The sequence below is a fragment of the Pelodiscus sinensis genome, chromosome 2 (assembly GCF_049634645.1).
Source record: "Pelodiscus sinensis isolate JC-2024 chromosome 2, ASM4963464v1, whole genome shotgun sequence".
Taxonomy (NCBI): Eukaryota; Metazoa; Chordata; order Testudines; family Trionychidae; genus Pelodiscus; species Pelodiscus sinensis.
Window position 1 is genome coordinate 251,004,113 of NC_134712.1, and position 15,516 is coordinate 251,019,628.

The 15,516-nt window shown below is 48.5% G+C and overlaps 1 protein-coding gene across 1 annotated transcript in view; it reads right to left on the bottom strand.

Annotated features, from left to right (window-relative positions):
- Window positions 1-15,516, bottom strand: part of SEC22C (SEC22 homolog C, vesicle trafficking protein) — a 117,858-nt gene that overhangs the window by 43,262 nt on the left and 59,080 nt on the right. The window contains exon 7 of the mRNA XM_075922894.1: window positions 13,163-13,196. Within this exon, the coding sequence (XP_075779009.1) occupies window positions 13,182-13,196 (15 nt within the window). The 3' untranslated portion in view covers window positions 13,163-13,181. The remainder of the gene's footprint in view (window positions 1-13,162; window positions 13,197-15,516) is intronic.

A 15,516-nucleotide genomic window follows, 5' to 3' on the forward strand; every position in this document is an offset into this window, starting at 1 on the left:
CACCCAAGAATTCGGAAAGAACTCAAATGTGAAACTGAGGAACCATGAACTGTGATTTGTAACCTATCCTTTAAATCATCTACTGTCCCAAATGACTGGAAGATTGCTAATGTGATGCCAATATTTAAAAAGGGTTCTAGAGGTGATCCTGGCAATTACAGACCAGTAAGTCTAACTTTGGTACCAGGCAAGTTGGTTGAAACAGATATAGTGTACTTAGATTTCCAGAAAATGTTTAACAAAGTCCTTCACCAAAGGCTCTTAAAGTAAAGTAAGCTGTCATGGAAAAAGAGGGAAGGTCCTTTCATGGACTGGTAACCAGTTAAAAGATAGGAAACAATGGGTAGGAATAAATGGTCAGTTTTCAGAATCAAGAGAAGTAACTAGTGGTGTCCCACAGGGGTCCCTATTTAACATATTCATAAATGATTTGGAGAATGGAGTGAACAGTGAGGTGGCAAAATTTGCAGATGATAGTAAACTGCTCGAGATAGATAAGTCTGAAGCATACTGTGAAGAGCTTCAAAAGGATCTCACGAAACTAAGTGACTGAGCAACAAAATGGCAGATGATTTTAATGTTGATAAATGCAAAGTAATGCATTTTGGAAAACATAATCCCAACTATATGTATAAAATGATGGGACTAAATTAACTATTACTGCTCAAGACAAAGATCTTGGAGTCATCGTGGATAACTCTCTAAAAACATCCACTCAGTGTGCAGCAGCGGTCAAAAAAATCAGAGTATTATGAATCATTTAAAAAGAGAGAGAAAATAAGACAGAATATCTTATTGCCTTGATATAAATCCATCCATCTTGAATACTGTGTGCAATGTGGTCACTTCATCTCAAAAAGATATCTCAGAATTGGAAAAAGTTCAGAAAAGGAAAACAAAAATTATTAGGGGTTGGAACAGGTCCCATATGAAGAGAGATTAAAAAGACTGAGAGATTTTACCTTAGAAAAGAGGAGATTAAGGAGGAATATGATCAAGGTCTATAAAATCATGACTGGTGTGGAGAAAGTACGTAAGGAAACATTCTTTATTTGTTCCCATAACACAAGAACTAGGGGTCACCAAATGAAATTAATAGGTAGCAGGTTTAAAAGAAACAAAAGGAAGCTTTTCTTCACACAATGCACAACCTATGGAAATCCTTGCCAGAGGATATTGTGTGGAACAGGACTTTAACAGGATTCCAAAAAAGAGCTAGATAAACTCATGGGCTACGTCTAGACTGGCATGATTTTCCGGAAATGCTTTTAACGGAAAAGTTTTCCGTTAAAAGCATTTTCGGAAAAGCGCATCTAGATTGGCAGGACACTTTTGCGGAAAAGCACTTTTTGCGGAAAAGCATCTGTGGCCAATCTAGACGCGCTTTTCCGCAAAAAAGCCCCAATCACCATTTTCGCAATCGGGGCTTTTTTGCGGAAAAAACTACTGTGCTGCCTATACTGGCCCTTTTGCGCAAAAGTCTTTCGGAAAAATACTTTTGCCCGAACAGGAGAAGCATAGTTTTTCCGGAAAAGCACTGATGATTTTACAGTATATTGTCAGTGCTTTTCCGGGAATTCAAGCGGCCAGTGTAGACAGCTGGCAAGTTTTTCCGGAAAAGCGGCTGATTTTCCAGAAAAACTTGCCAGTGTAGACACAGCCATGGAGGATATGTCAATCAATGGCTGTTAGCCAAGATGTGTCCCTAGCCTCTGTTTGCCAGAAGCTGGAAATGGGCCTCTGGCGATGGAATACTTGATGATTCCCTGTTCTGTTCATTTCCTCTGAGGTACCTAGCCCTGGCCACTGTGGGCAGACAGGATACTGAACTAGATGGACCTTTAGTCTGACCCAGTATGGCCACCTAGCCCGCAATCATCTGGCGGCCCACTGAGATGAAGGAGAACCACTCATGCGGCCCACTCACTAGCCTAGGTTGCCCATTGCTGTTATAAGGTGCACTGTGTGGCTGCACTTTATCGAAATAAAACCCACTCCAGCAAGGGGCAGTAACCATGCTCCCTAGAATGAAGATGTGTCCACACCAGCACTCTTCTTTGCTAATACTTTTGTCATTGAGAGAGGGGGTATTTTAGGACAGACGTGCCAGTGTAGACACAGACTATGAAGGTAGATTATCCATAACTCACTAACCCCTTCTATCCATCCCATGACTCCAGAGATGTTAATGGGGCAGTCTACCGTGAATGGTCCCTTACAGTATGGTTTATTTATGCTAAACAACCTGTTCCAACTTGCATTTTGCTGTGACGCTGGGAGCTCCTTCCTCAGACGTCAGGAAGAGTTCGGAGCAAGTTTGAGAACAGAAGTCGATCCAATAAAAGATCTTCCCTCACCCATCTTGTCTCTCTAATTCAGTTTGCTATTCTGCAGCACTTTGCCTATCGGGGGTTGTACAAAGCAGAGTCATTCCACGGGGAGTAGGGGACATTTCAGAACTGTGATTTATTTTGAAATAAGTGCTGTGTAAACAGCGCCAAATTTCGAAATAAGCTATTTCGAAATTGACTCATAGAATCATAGAATACTGGGACTGGAAGGGACCTCAAAAAGTCATCGAGTCCAGTCCCCTGCCCTCATGGTGTTGCATAAATTGCAAGGTTTCATCCCCTTGGAGGCTAGTCTGATTTACCCCAAGAAGAGAGTCACACTTTCAGGCTGGGTCCAACTCAAGTTTATTGGTTGCAACCACGGTACGGCTAAGGAACTCAATGTTCAAATCAGAGCCAACCCCCAACATCTCATAGGCAGGGGTTTTTATAGGGTTCACATCTTTCCTGGTTTAGGTGCCTTAACATGATAGGTTACTTCATCTTTGACATTTAGCATTCCTATAGGTCAGGTTAATTTTCCAAATGAGGTTAAATACAGTGCCTACTTGCTGAACAATGGGCAAGCCATACTTCCCTTTTTCCTTTCCTGCTTGAGCCGGTCACAAGTTTAAAGGATGTGGAATCTATCCATATCTCTACTTAACAGAAGACTGGTTTCACTTCCCCTCGTCTCCTTATTATAAGTTATTACCTGTGACAGGCCTTGACCTTTGTCATGTCTTACTCCTATACAAATAGCAAATATATCTAAGCATTAGCAATGTATGTATATTGTACGTGCCCCTCATAGGGGAATCAATGGCTCCGGGGGATTTGACTTCCCTTTTACACATCAATTGCAGGACCAAATACTGTCTAGACCATCCCTGATAGACATTTATCAATTGTCTCTGCAGTCATGGGAAGAATAGAAGGGGTTAGTGAGTTATGGATAACCTACCTTCATAGGCTGTGTCTACACTGACATGTCTGTCCTAAAATACCCCCTCTCTGAATGACAATTTACATTGCTCAAGTTGCACCCATATTGTCTGCAGTGAAGGCAAAGCCATGACTAGCTGCTCCCCATGGAGGCTGGAAGTCATGTATTTCCATACCTAACATTGTAGGGCTCTTGTGATTTATTAGCCTTCATTGTGTCGTGTTTCCCCAGGGCCTTGAGATCCCAGCTAAGAGCTGCTGCAGCATAGCGTGGAATATTCTGTCCTCCCGAACCACTGGCCCAGACCTTTTCAACATTCAAAACTCTGGCTAAGTCTACACTGTGGGGGTTTTCCGGGATACCAGAGGTATCCTGGAAAAACTCTGCCGCCTCCAGGGAATGCGTTTGCTCTTCCGCTTTTTTGTGTGTGTGTGTGTGTGTGGTATTCCTCGTTCCATGAGGAATAAGCGCTCCTCCGAAAGAGGAAGCTTTTCCAAAATTTGGCCCAGTGTAGACAGGCCAAATTTTGGAAAAGCCTCTTCCAAAAAAAAAATCGGAAAAAGCTACGCAAAATGCAAACCGCATTTTGTGTAGCTTTTTCCAAAAAAAGGAGCAGTGTAGAAATAGCCTCAGATGAGCAAGCATGGAGGATGAATTACAGGCCTTTGGAAGCAGGCTGTGAGTTTCATTTGCCTGCTCCACTTTGCAAATCTAATTGTCTGGTGGCGCTTTGCCCACTTCATTTTATTTTAGCAGCTGGTAAATGAATACCTGAGTGGAGAGCATTTCCAATAAATGCAATTACTCCTCTGGTAAGCAGGCCTTCAACAAACATGACCCAGCCACATTTTATGAAAAGAAAAAAACGAGAGAATGGGAAGAAATGCAATAAGGCTGCTCTCCTGAGATTTCCAACTTAGCCCTCTGCAGACTGGGCCAAGAAGGCTAGAGGCTAGATCCTCAGCTCGTGTAAATCAGCATAGCTCCACTGACTGCAGGCAGCCACGTCCTCAAGAGAGCTTCTCTCATGTACAGCCCCTGGGGTGGCTGGCCTTGAAGGATAAGTCCATGCTGGGGAAACCAGTCCACCCACCCTAGAGGCATCCACGGTAGCTAGCAAGCACACTGAAAACAGCAGTGTAGACGCTTAACAGAGGGGTAGTTGTGTTAGTCTGAATCTGCATAAACAACGAGCAGTCCTGTGGCACCTTATAGACTAACAGATTTATTGGAGCATAAGCTTTCGTGGGCAAAGACCCATTTGGCATCTGACAAAGTGGGTCTTTGCCCACGAAAGCTTATGCTCCAATCAATCTGTTAGTCTATAAGGCGCCACAGGACTTCTCGTTGTTAGTGTAGAGCAAGGGTGGCCAACCCGTGGCTCACGAGGTGGCTCTTCCCCCCTTAAAGTGCGGCTCGCAAAGCCACCCTTGCAGCCCTAGAAATGGCCCCCGACTCTCTGTGCTCACCGGGGCTGGGTAGCCGTCCAGTGTGGCGATTCAAAATGACGCCACCAAGATGGTGGCAGCCAACGGGAGCCTGATGTGACCAAAAAGTTTTGTCTTTTAAAGGGGCAGCATCCTTTTTTGCTCAACAACTCTGAGGGGCTGGTAGGAAGCTCTTCTCCCCCCCCACCCCCCTTAACAAAAATTGCTCAAAAAAAAAATTCTGGTGCAGCTCTTTGCATTTTTTTCCACCTCTGTATCGGCTCTCTTCATTTAATGGGTTGGCCACCCCTGGTGTAGACACTGTGGCTAGGGCAACAGCTTGGGCTAGACAGCCATGATCAGACTTGCTAGGCCCCTGGGCAAGGTGGGAGGAGGAGCAGCTCCATGCTCCCAGAAGGGGCGGGGCCTTGGATGGAAGGGGCGGGGCTGGGGACAGACATTCCTCTGTGCTGCACACTGACCCCTCCAGCCAGCCCTCAGAGCTGGCCAGTGTGCACCACACAGTGCTCCAACAGCGATTTCAAGGGCCCAGGGCTCCTGCTGATGGTGTAGTAGAAACAACAGCAGCTGGGACAATTTTGAATGAACAAACTGGGATTGGGATTGGTCCTGCCTTGGGTAGGGGCTGGATTTGATGGCCTTCTAAGGTTTCTCCCAGCTCTATGGGTCTATGAACGAGCCCCAGGGCAGCTGCCCTCTTCCCCCCCAACTGGTGGGGCTTTGTACAGTTAAGAGCACTTTCCAAAATCCCACCTTGAAATGGACAAGGAAGGATTCGGTTTGGTTTACAGGGGAAGCGTGGAAGCCCACAGAGACTAAGGCTCAGGTTTTTAAAAGGTATTAGCCATCGCTCAGCTCCACCTTGCCATGCCTAACGGACTTAGGAGCCTCCTTGCCAGCAGTAGCACAGGCCCTTAGGAGTCACACTGAAAGGCAGTGGGACTTAGGTGCTGCCATGCCTAAATATTCATAAAAATCTGGGCTTAAGTGACTTTCCCAAGTCACAACCAGGAATCTGTGGCAAAGGCAGCGTCTGAACTCAGATCCTTCACTGCCCCAGATTTCACTCCTAAACTACTCACCTGCTCCCTGGATGGTGCCCAGATGTGACCCCAGGGAAGAACTCCAAAAGCATTTGGAATTGGAGAAAGCTTGGACAATGTTTACAGCCAATAGTTTTCAAATGACCGATGGACTCCGGCTTGTGCACCGAGTGCTCGGAGAAATCTGGCCTGTTACTCGGGTCCCTGCATACAGACTTTGGAGCCTGACTTCGGAGCCCCATTTCTAAACTCTTACCTCAAGTTCCACTTCCGTTGCATTTGAACCTCTGCACCTCCTTGTCGAGAAGGGCCTAGTGATGCAGAGGGAGCGTGGTCTAATGGGTGGAGCAAGCAGTTAGGGACTAGAGTCCCTCACTTCTATCCTCTGTCATTGCCTGGGTCAGACCTGGGCCAATTCCCCTGATCCATGTCTTCATTAGGTGGCCCATCTACCAACATGGTGCTCTGAAAGGGAGCCATCGCAACAGCCTAACAAAGTGCTTGGAAGAACAGTGCAATAGGAAGCACAGGGCTGGTGCTGTCACTGGAGCCAGGAGCTGCCTCTTCCGAAGCCAGCCTGACAGGAAATGAGGAGAGGGAGCCAGGACCTTGTGACTGCTCTGCCGGGAGAAGGTAGGAAGCCAGAAATGTAGCCACCTGCTTTGGGATTAGCCCAGGACTCCGGCATTAAACAACTTTCCTCTTCAGAGAAAGGCCATGGGATCTGAACCACCACTTGTATGGACCAGTCTTTCCAGCAGAAGAGGACACCGTGCCATCAGTCCTACTGACGTGCAGCCACCGCTTCCCCTGTAGGAGCCCTGGAACGTACCCGGCCCCCATTATTAGCACATCTCACAGGTTTTAAATGTGTGTCTCTGGTGAAGGAGAGAAGTATCTGAAAGGGCTTCCATGGATCGTCCATTTCCTTCGTCACATGAATTAGGGTTACAGCTGAGCCTTTTTACAGGGTCATTTATAAAGATCAGAACAGCAAAAATCTGGGTAGCAGCTCCTGGGGCTTCTCACTACATCTCTCTTCTTAAGCCAGACACATCTCCTCCCTCAGACACTACCCTCAGAGTTCGCATACTCTGCTAGTTAGTTCTGCGCCTACTGCAGGTTGAATAGTGATAGAAATGTAGCCGTGGTAGTCTGGGGTAGCTGAAGCAAAGTGCAGGACAATGTAGCACTTTAAAGACTAACAAGATGGTTTATTAGATGATGAGCTTTCGTGGGCCAGACCCACTTCCTCAGATCTTGGTAATGGGTGAGATAGTTCAAGTGTTTGTTGAGTCCTTTTTGGACCAGAAAGGACACTCTCTCAATGACTTAATCACCTGCATTCTGCTACAAAGACCTTTTACATCTGCACTTGAAAGGGAATCCTCTGAACTGTCATTCATGTTAAAATTCGACACTTTCCAAAAAGGACTCAACAAACACTTGAACTATCTCACCCATTACCAAGATAGTTTCCCCAATTATCACCTCTAATACCATTAACTCACAAACATCCCACTCTCCCTACCTCTAATATCATCAATTCACAGACACTTACCTTCCTTCCTTCCCCCCCCCCCGCATCCCCCTCCTGTTCTGAAATGTGATTTGTCCTTTTCATATTTGTTCATTTTTTTTAATTGTATCCTTTGGTATATATGGTTGTGACTACTTTCTTCCACTATTTGATCTGAGGAAGTGGGTCTGGCCCACGAAAGCTCATCATCTAATAAACCATCTTGTTAGTCTTTAAAGTGCTACATTGTCCTGCATTTTGCTACTGCAGGTTGGATACCTTAGGTACCGTCGCCCTCATACAGTGGTGGGGGATCTCAGGCCTAGGGGCTGGATGCAGGGCCGACTTATCCATTAGGCTCAGTAGGCACAGTGCCTAGGGCCCACAAAACTTTTAGGGTCGAAGAAAATGTTTTAATTTCTTTTAAAATCAGAAACAAACAATGAAACTTTTAGGGCCCACGAAAATCTATTACATTTTGCCTAAAACAGAAAAAAAATGAAGTATTTAAAGTTATATCAAAAATAATTTTTAATATTGATATTATTATGGTGGGAGGGGCCCACGAAGGCAAAAGTTCCTAGGGCCCACGGAAGTCATAATTGTGGCCCTGGCCGGATGCGGCCCCCAGCTTGTCTGGATCCAGTCCCGCAGGCTCAAGGCCCCCCCCCCCCAGCTCTGGGGAGTCCCCTCGCTGCAACCACACCATGGGGCTGGAGCACACAAAATCTACTAGCCTGGGTCCCCCTAGGCTCTGGTGTATGAGGAGAATGTGGGGAGTGTCTTTCTCCTCAGTCGGGGGCCACATCAGTGAGGGATTTTTGTTTATGTTTGGCTTCTCACTTGTGCGCGGCCCCCGACTGATTTTTCTGTGGGTCAGCAGCCCCCAACCTGAAAAAGGTTCCCTGCCCCAGGGTCTGAGTGCCTCACAGCCGTTTAATGAATAGAGGCATCTGTCCTCACAATACTCCTCTAAGTGAGGACAGGGGTTAAAGGGGAGGAAGTGTGAGGCTAAGTGAGGTGACCAAGGTCACGTAACTAGGCTATAGCAGAGCCAGGAATTGAAACTGTAGCTCTTAATTCCTAAGCCACCACCCAAACCACTAGGCTGTCCTTCCCCTAGGCCTGTAGCACCCCCTGCTTTGGTACAAGTCTCCCAGGAGGGGTACATCAGCTATGTATTTTATTCTGGGCTGGACCCCATTGCATACCTACTTCCGGCCCTTCCATAGGTCCAGGATTTGTCCTGCTACAGGGTCTGGGTTCCAAGAGCAAGGTTGGTAGCACCACAAACCAGGCTACAACACACACAGTGGTACAGCCTGCACCCGGCACCAGTTAGCACCGTCAGGGTGTTCATCTACACTAGGCTCCTAATGGCTTCAAAGAGTCCATCAAGTCTTTCCTACTGTTTGTACTACTGCAGGATGCTCTGATTTCCCAGCTAGCCTATCGGCACCTGCCATCCTTTGTATTGCTCTGTCATTCACTTACCTCCTCCTTCTGGCTCTCCCCCCTTGCAACATCTCTCAGCATTTACCATCAGTACCACTGCTTACCTCTCATCTAGCATTTTCCACCCCTACTGCTCAAAGCACTCTGTCAAAGAGGTGAAGGTTCATTATCCCCATTTTGCAGAAGGGGAAACTGAGGCAGGGAGGTATCCTACCCACAGCTAGAAAGCCAATCAATGGCAATGCTGGGACTAGAAACCAGCTCTCCCATTTCTCATTCCACCATCCACATCAGCGATAGGGAACCTAGGCTAGCGGGTGGGCCACACACGTGGCCCTCCTTCATCTCATTGGCAACAAAGATTGTCATAACCGAGACAGTCTCCCAGGACAGAGTCATTTTGCTCACTGCGCTTGCGTCCCTAGAATGTGCAGAGGTACCGATGGAACCGTAGCAGCGCTTTGATTGGATGCCGAGGGGGTGCCCACAGCTCTCACAGCCAATGTCGTGGGCAATCTGCAAATATCTCAATTCACGTGCCCTCACTTTGCATGTGTGTCACTTTAGTAATACAGGTAGGAAAGAAACAAGGTGGACAGAAACCAGCGGATTCTGGCAGCCCTGCCTGTGGGCAACAGTAAATGAAATGACTTGTGGCCCACTGAGGTTCTATATGTGGCCCGTGGGGCACAGGTTGCCCATCAATGAGCCACAACATCTTGCTTTTGTCTAGACTAGAGCCACAGGCTGCTGAAGGAAATAAGCTTTCTATAGCGTCTTCCTCTTAAGGAAAACTTCAGAGGCTCAATGCACTCTGCACTCCGCGAACACAGCAGCCCATACCCATCACGAGGCCAATGCAATTAACCACTTGCATCTGTCCAAGTGACAGGCAGAGAGCTAGGTGCTATAAAGGGACGGTGTGACGGGGTGAAGCAACCCCGTCACTTACCAGCGCCACAAGCCGCGGGCGCCAGTGAGGAAACCGCCGCCGCGGCCATGGCTGCCCCAACCCAACGGGGAGTCGGAGACGTGGCGTGTCATCAGGACGCGCCCAGGGGAAACGACGCCGCCGCGGGCATGCTCGGGCAGAACAGGGAGGGGCGCCCGGAAGTGAGGGAGAAAAGGGGCGCCGGCATGGGACAAGAGGACAAAAGGGACGAGCCAGGGGACGGACGGGGAGAGTGGGGAGAGGAACGAAGGGCAGTGTATGGAGGATGGGGGTAGGACCCAGCACGGGAGTCGGTAACTGACCGGCGGGGTGGCAAAGACCCAGGGCGGGCCGCGGAACCCGGGAGCAGGCGTGTTTGGGGTAGTCACCCCACCTGCTACCGTCAGGAGGCACGCTCCTGACGTTAGGGCCCTGGGTCGGGGTCCGGAGAGAGGGTGGGCCCTCACCCCTCACCCCGCCCTGGTGGGCTCCAGTCATTGAGCAAGCAACCGCGGGGGGGAGGGTACCAGGGGGCGCCTCATGACAGACGGGCAATCTGAGCAATATTTGGGTAGTGTAACATGCAGGTTGAGATGGAGGGAAATATCAATCTAAGAGCAGCCTCCGTTGCTCAAGAACCTTGGGACTACGAAGATGAACCATCGACAAAAATAAGATTTTTAACACCAATGATGTCATCCAGCACTTCTTCCAGACACGTCGTGCATAACCCTCACCCCAGGCTAAACACGTGCAGTGAAATACCGTGACCTTTTGTTTTATTGACTATGTTCATTCTAAGAAGCTGATTTATCTACAGTCACTGACGGATGGCTGGATTTATCCCACCACGTGGGTTGTCAGCTGGTCTAAGCTCGCCAAAAGCTTTTTTGCACCAACACAGTTTCTGCAAGACACAGTGGAGATTTTCTTTCTTGGGTGCCTGAAGTTAGACTTCTAGAAATTAGGAAACGAAAGAATGGTCTGACTTTTGTTGATGCTGCGCATAGATATTTCCCAGGAAAGTCAATAAGATTTCCCAGCTGTATCTTAGGTACATATATAGGACCCCCTGGAAGTAGATTTTGGCCTGCTAGAAAGGTAAGGAGAGTAGTCTATAACTAAGGCACTAGTATGGGACTCAGGAAATCTGAGTGTTGAGCCTGGTGCTACCAAAGATTTTCTCTGTGACAATAAGTAAGTCACTTGGGCCCAGATACCGCTATGGGAGTTCAGGACCTACATTTGAGGGTGTGAGTCTCTCTGTTTCTCAGGTCACCATCTGTAAAATGGGGATAATGATCCTTCCATTGGCTTGTCTGCTTAGACTGGAAGCACACCCCCCAGTTTGGGAACCCATGCTCTAAGGAAACCCACGGGATGAAATGCAGAGGAAGGTCCAGTGGGAACCCCAGGCAGGAGGGCACAGTTAGAGAAGAAAGTGCCCACCCGCCCCCCGCCCCAGGCAATTTTAAATCCCCCAGGGGTGGCAGGTGGGCCGGAGTTGAGACTCAGCTCAAACTTTGCTGGAGCTGGGCCAGGAATATTCCTAGAGCCACGGGCCCATATACCTCACCACCCATGCACGAAAATAATGCATCATTGTTCTCCCTTGATTGCCTGAATGTTTACAGTGTTACCATTAAAACTATGTCTGAGAACCAGCCCCCACCCAGGCATTTAGAAAGTGGCACCAATGCTAGCCAGCCCGCTTGGCGCACTCTCAGGAAAGCTAAACCACCTCACACCACCGGTCGTTTCTGCTTCCTTGCATAACGCAGCCAGGGCGACAGCGAAGGGGAACATCGCATGAATCAGCAAGGCTGCTTCTGAGAACCCAGGGTGACAAATGACTGTCTGATGAGCCAGCATCCATCACCACTGCATGCTATGTGGCATGTGCCAAGTCTGTAGTCTGCCGAGCATCTGTCTGCCCAATTTGACAACTGGAGTAAAAAACATGCACATTCCAGACAACGATATTGCAGAAACCTAGAAGGAGAAATCCCAAGGGAAGCATACTGCTAAGCACGGCACTCCGGTTACCCACCCTGAATGCTTTCATAACAACCACACAGCACGTTTTGTCTAGGGGAAAAAATATGCACCGCTGATAACCAATGATTTTAATTTATTATTCCCTGATTGTGTGATGCCCTGACTAATTAACATACAAGGATTATGTATGACATGACGTTAGTTATGTTGTAGGATCATAAAAGTATCAGAGGAATCAGTATTTAGAAAGCTAAGTAAAAAATAGCTGAGGCCTGTAAGATTTTAGCTTAGCTATTTTAGGCCTTGGCGGTAAGAAATGCTGATATAAGTAGGTGACCAAAGAATAACCCAGTGTAATAAGATTATGGGAAAAAAGGTGCTAAGAGCTAAAAATGTGAACAATTAGCTGAAAAATTAACTTTAAATCACAAAAAATGCTTTAGAGGCCCATCTGTTTGTAACTTGTCTTAGGCAAGGAAGACAGGAACTATGCACAACTATAGGAATTGGAATCTCTCAGGTTTCCAGGGGATACCAGACCAATAAGGGAAAAGAGGATCGACGTGTTCATGTGTACAATGTAGGTATGGGCAGAACCACATTATACAAAGGGGGCACCCAGACTGGGGAAAATTGAACTTAGATGAAAATTCCAGCAGGAGACCTCCTTCTAGTGACGATCAATCCATGAGACCCATCAGACACAAGCACTGTCTAGGACAGAGGTTCTCAAACTTTTTGGCCCATGGCTCACCCCGCTCAATGCAGACTTTTCCACGGACCACTAGCCAACCACCCATTATGACAAAATGGGTGCAGGAGGGGGTGGGAGTGCGGGTTCTGGCCAAAAGGTAGGGTGCAGGAGCGGGGTAGGAATGGGAGGAGGGTTCAGAAGGAGGGAGGGTGCAGGAGTGGGATGGGGATGTGGGGTCTGAGAGGGAGGGAGAATGCAGGAGGGGGATGGGGATGGGGATGGAGGGTCAGGGCATGAGGGGTGCTTACCTGGCTCTGTGCCTCCCATTGCTCCCAGGCTCCGCCCCCTGCTGCTCCCATGCTTCCAGCTAATGGGAGCCACGGGAAAAGCCTCCGGGCGAGCAGTTTCCTTCACTGCTGTTCTGCCAGCCGGGGGAAGGGAGAGTCGCTTCCTTCCCCTGCAAGCCGGATCCGGCCTGCGAGGCTCATGCCCCTCTCCCACGCAGCGGGAAGTGGATGCTGGCACTTCGACATCGGGGGGGTGGGGCGCTGGGTTGGAGCATCAGCACAGGCTCCCCAGGGTGTGGGGGCAAGCCCGGAGCCTGCAGCCCACCTGCAAGATGGTCAAGGACTACACGGAGGACCACTGGTCTAGGAGGGTGTGAGTGTGTCTGCAGCTATAACTGGGGCGTGGGCACACCTAGGAATTGTTCGTCCTGTGTCATTCATCACTCATCACCTTCAATAAAATGGATAAAAGATAAGAGCAGGGTCCAGCCTGATTGCAGGGGTTACTTACCTGCGGCTTCACTGTGTTCCTAGGAGCCCTGGATCTGAAACAGAGAGAACTCTGCTGAATTTGAGACCGAAGCCGGCAGAGCTGAACAGTGTCACTAAAATTGATTTTAAATAAAAATAAAGTCTTATGGACCTGATCCGTCTCCCACCAAAATCAATGGGCATCTTTCCATTGATCGCCATGACATTTAAATTCAGCCCAAAGGATCTGCTGCACCTACACTGTAAGCCGGTGTCACTCTATCAAAGTCAATACCGCACTCCCGGTTTCCAGAAGTGTGAAATCTGGCACATTATGTCTGGTCTTTGAAGAGACGTGAATACTATTGCCACCACCACAAGCTCCATGCTGGAGTCATTCTTCAAACAGGAGTTCCCAAAGCTTCATAGTGCAAACCACAATTCAATAGAGCCACAAGAGTCTTTGGGGGTATGTCCCCGTGTAGGTGGGAGGTGTGTGTGCAGCATGTGTAAACACCCCTGAGCTAGATCACAGCTAGCTCCAGGAACAATCCCAGTGACGCTGCTACAGCCAGGGTCCCAGCAAAGCTAAGCTGCACCCACCCAAGACCCCCGCTCCATACTTGAATGGCCAGCACCCGCACAACCACATCTTCAGCTAGAGCAGAGCTAGCTTGGGTCACGGTGTAAATATCACCTTTGTTCAGTGTGCACAGCACCAAGCACAGTGTGGTCCTTATGCATGTCGGGGAAGGGAGAGGGGAGGGTCTGTGCTATTCCTATGGCAATGTAAATGGCAAATAACACTAGTCAGAATCTCCCCTCCCCTTTGCAATAGCATGGAGTGTCTCCCTCCTACTAACCGTCCCCTGGATCAACCCCTCAGGGGAGCAAGATAGCTGTGAATATATGACTAGCGTCTTCGGATGCAATTTAACAGCTGGAAACACAAAGCAGAAGGTTCCAGTATCAAGCTGTACACCAGGTGTGGGCAAGAGGTGGCTAGTGGGCTGGAACCGACCCACGGCTGCCTCGCTGGCACCCTTACTACAGAGCAGGAGCAGCCGTTTTAAACAGCAGGCTGCTAATTGCTCTGCAAGCCAGGCAGGGAGGAAAAAGCTTCACATATTGTCCCCGCCCCCTAGCAAAATTCCCAAGCTCCCATTGGGCAATTTTAGGCCAATAGGAGTGGAGAAATTTTGCTGACAGAGGCAAATTAAGCCTCCTCCTTTCCCCTCCCGCCCTGTGCTGGAGCAGAGCCACGTGGAGCAGCTCATCCAGCACACGAGCATGGAATCTACAAAGCTGCTGGCTGGGAGCCACTTCTGTAAGCACCTCCCAAGCAGAGCTTGCCTCTGGCACACCTCCCTCTCCCTTCCCCCGCCCAACTACCTGCCCCAGGCCACCACCCAAACCCTCTGTATCCCCTCTCCCCACCTCCTCCAGGTCACAACTCCCTCCCAGACTCTGCACCCTTCTCCTACAACCCTCCTGGACCCTGCACCCCAACCCCCTGCCCCAGATTATAACCCCTTCCTTCACTCGCACTCCCTCTCAGACCCTACACTCCCTCCTGCGCCCCCGTCCTCTATCCCAAGCTCCCTTCTACACCCCAGCCGCTGTCCCCAACCCCACATCCCCTCCACAGAAGTGTGACTCTTGACCACTTACCAAAATCTTGGAGGGGCCCCCATTAAAAATTATTGCCCACCCCTGCTTTATACCTTGCTTCCTATAGGAGTATTCCAGAACCTCTCTCTTTTCTGCCATTCCTATGACACTACTTTATAGCCAGGCTTGGAAGACTTCAATTTTTATCACGCTATGTTGGTAAGTGTCCATTTTACACCCCCCCACCCCCGGCCCGCACACGCGCACACACACATATATACTGGCAACAATATTTCTCTCAGTAACTGAAATGCACAGATAAGCAAAATGAGAGAAAACATTGCCTGAGAACTTATTAGACTTTGATTTAAGGATATTTACTTCTTATATTTTGACAGGTGGTGTTGACATTTTGTGTGTTAACGGTTGTAAAGCTGTAACTTTGAATTTCAACATCTTCTCTCATTACATAAGTGTCTGACGCCCCCACGTAATTTCCCAGGACTGTGAAAATTTAAATCGATAAGGATTGAAAAATACACTTAAAATGTACAGTGATGTTATCCATTAAAGCTATAAAAATTGGATTGAGCAAAGCCTATGTCCAGCCGAGGCCCTTGTCTCCTTTTCAAAGAGTGACTTCAAATTTTCAGTGCCTTTGTTAACAAGTTGTTTAGACATGGCTATGTATTACCCACCTGGCCCCAGCAACTTACCCTCTCTCACCCATGGGCTTCCATAGCTGGGGTCTCCTGCTTGTGCTAGTCCAGTGCTCTGCAAAGT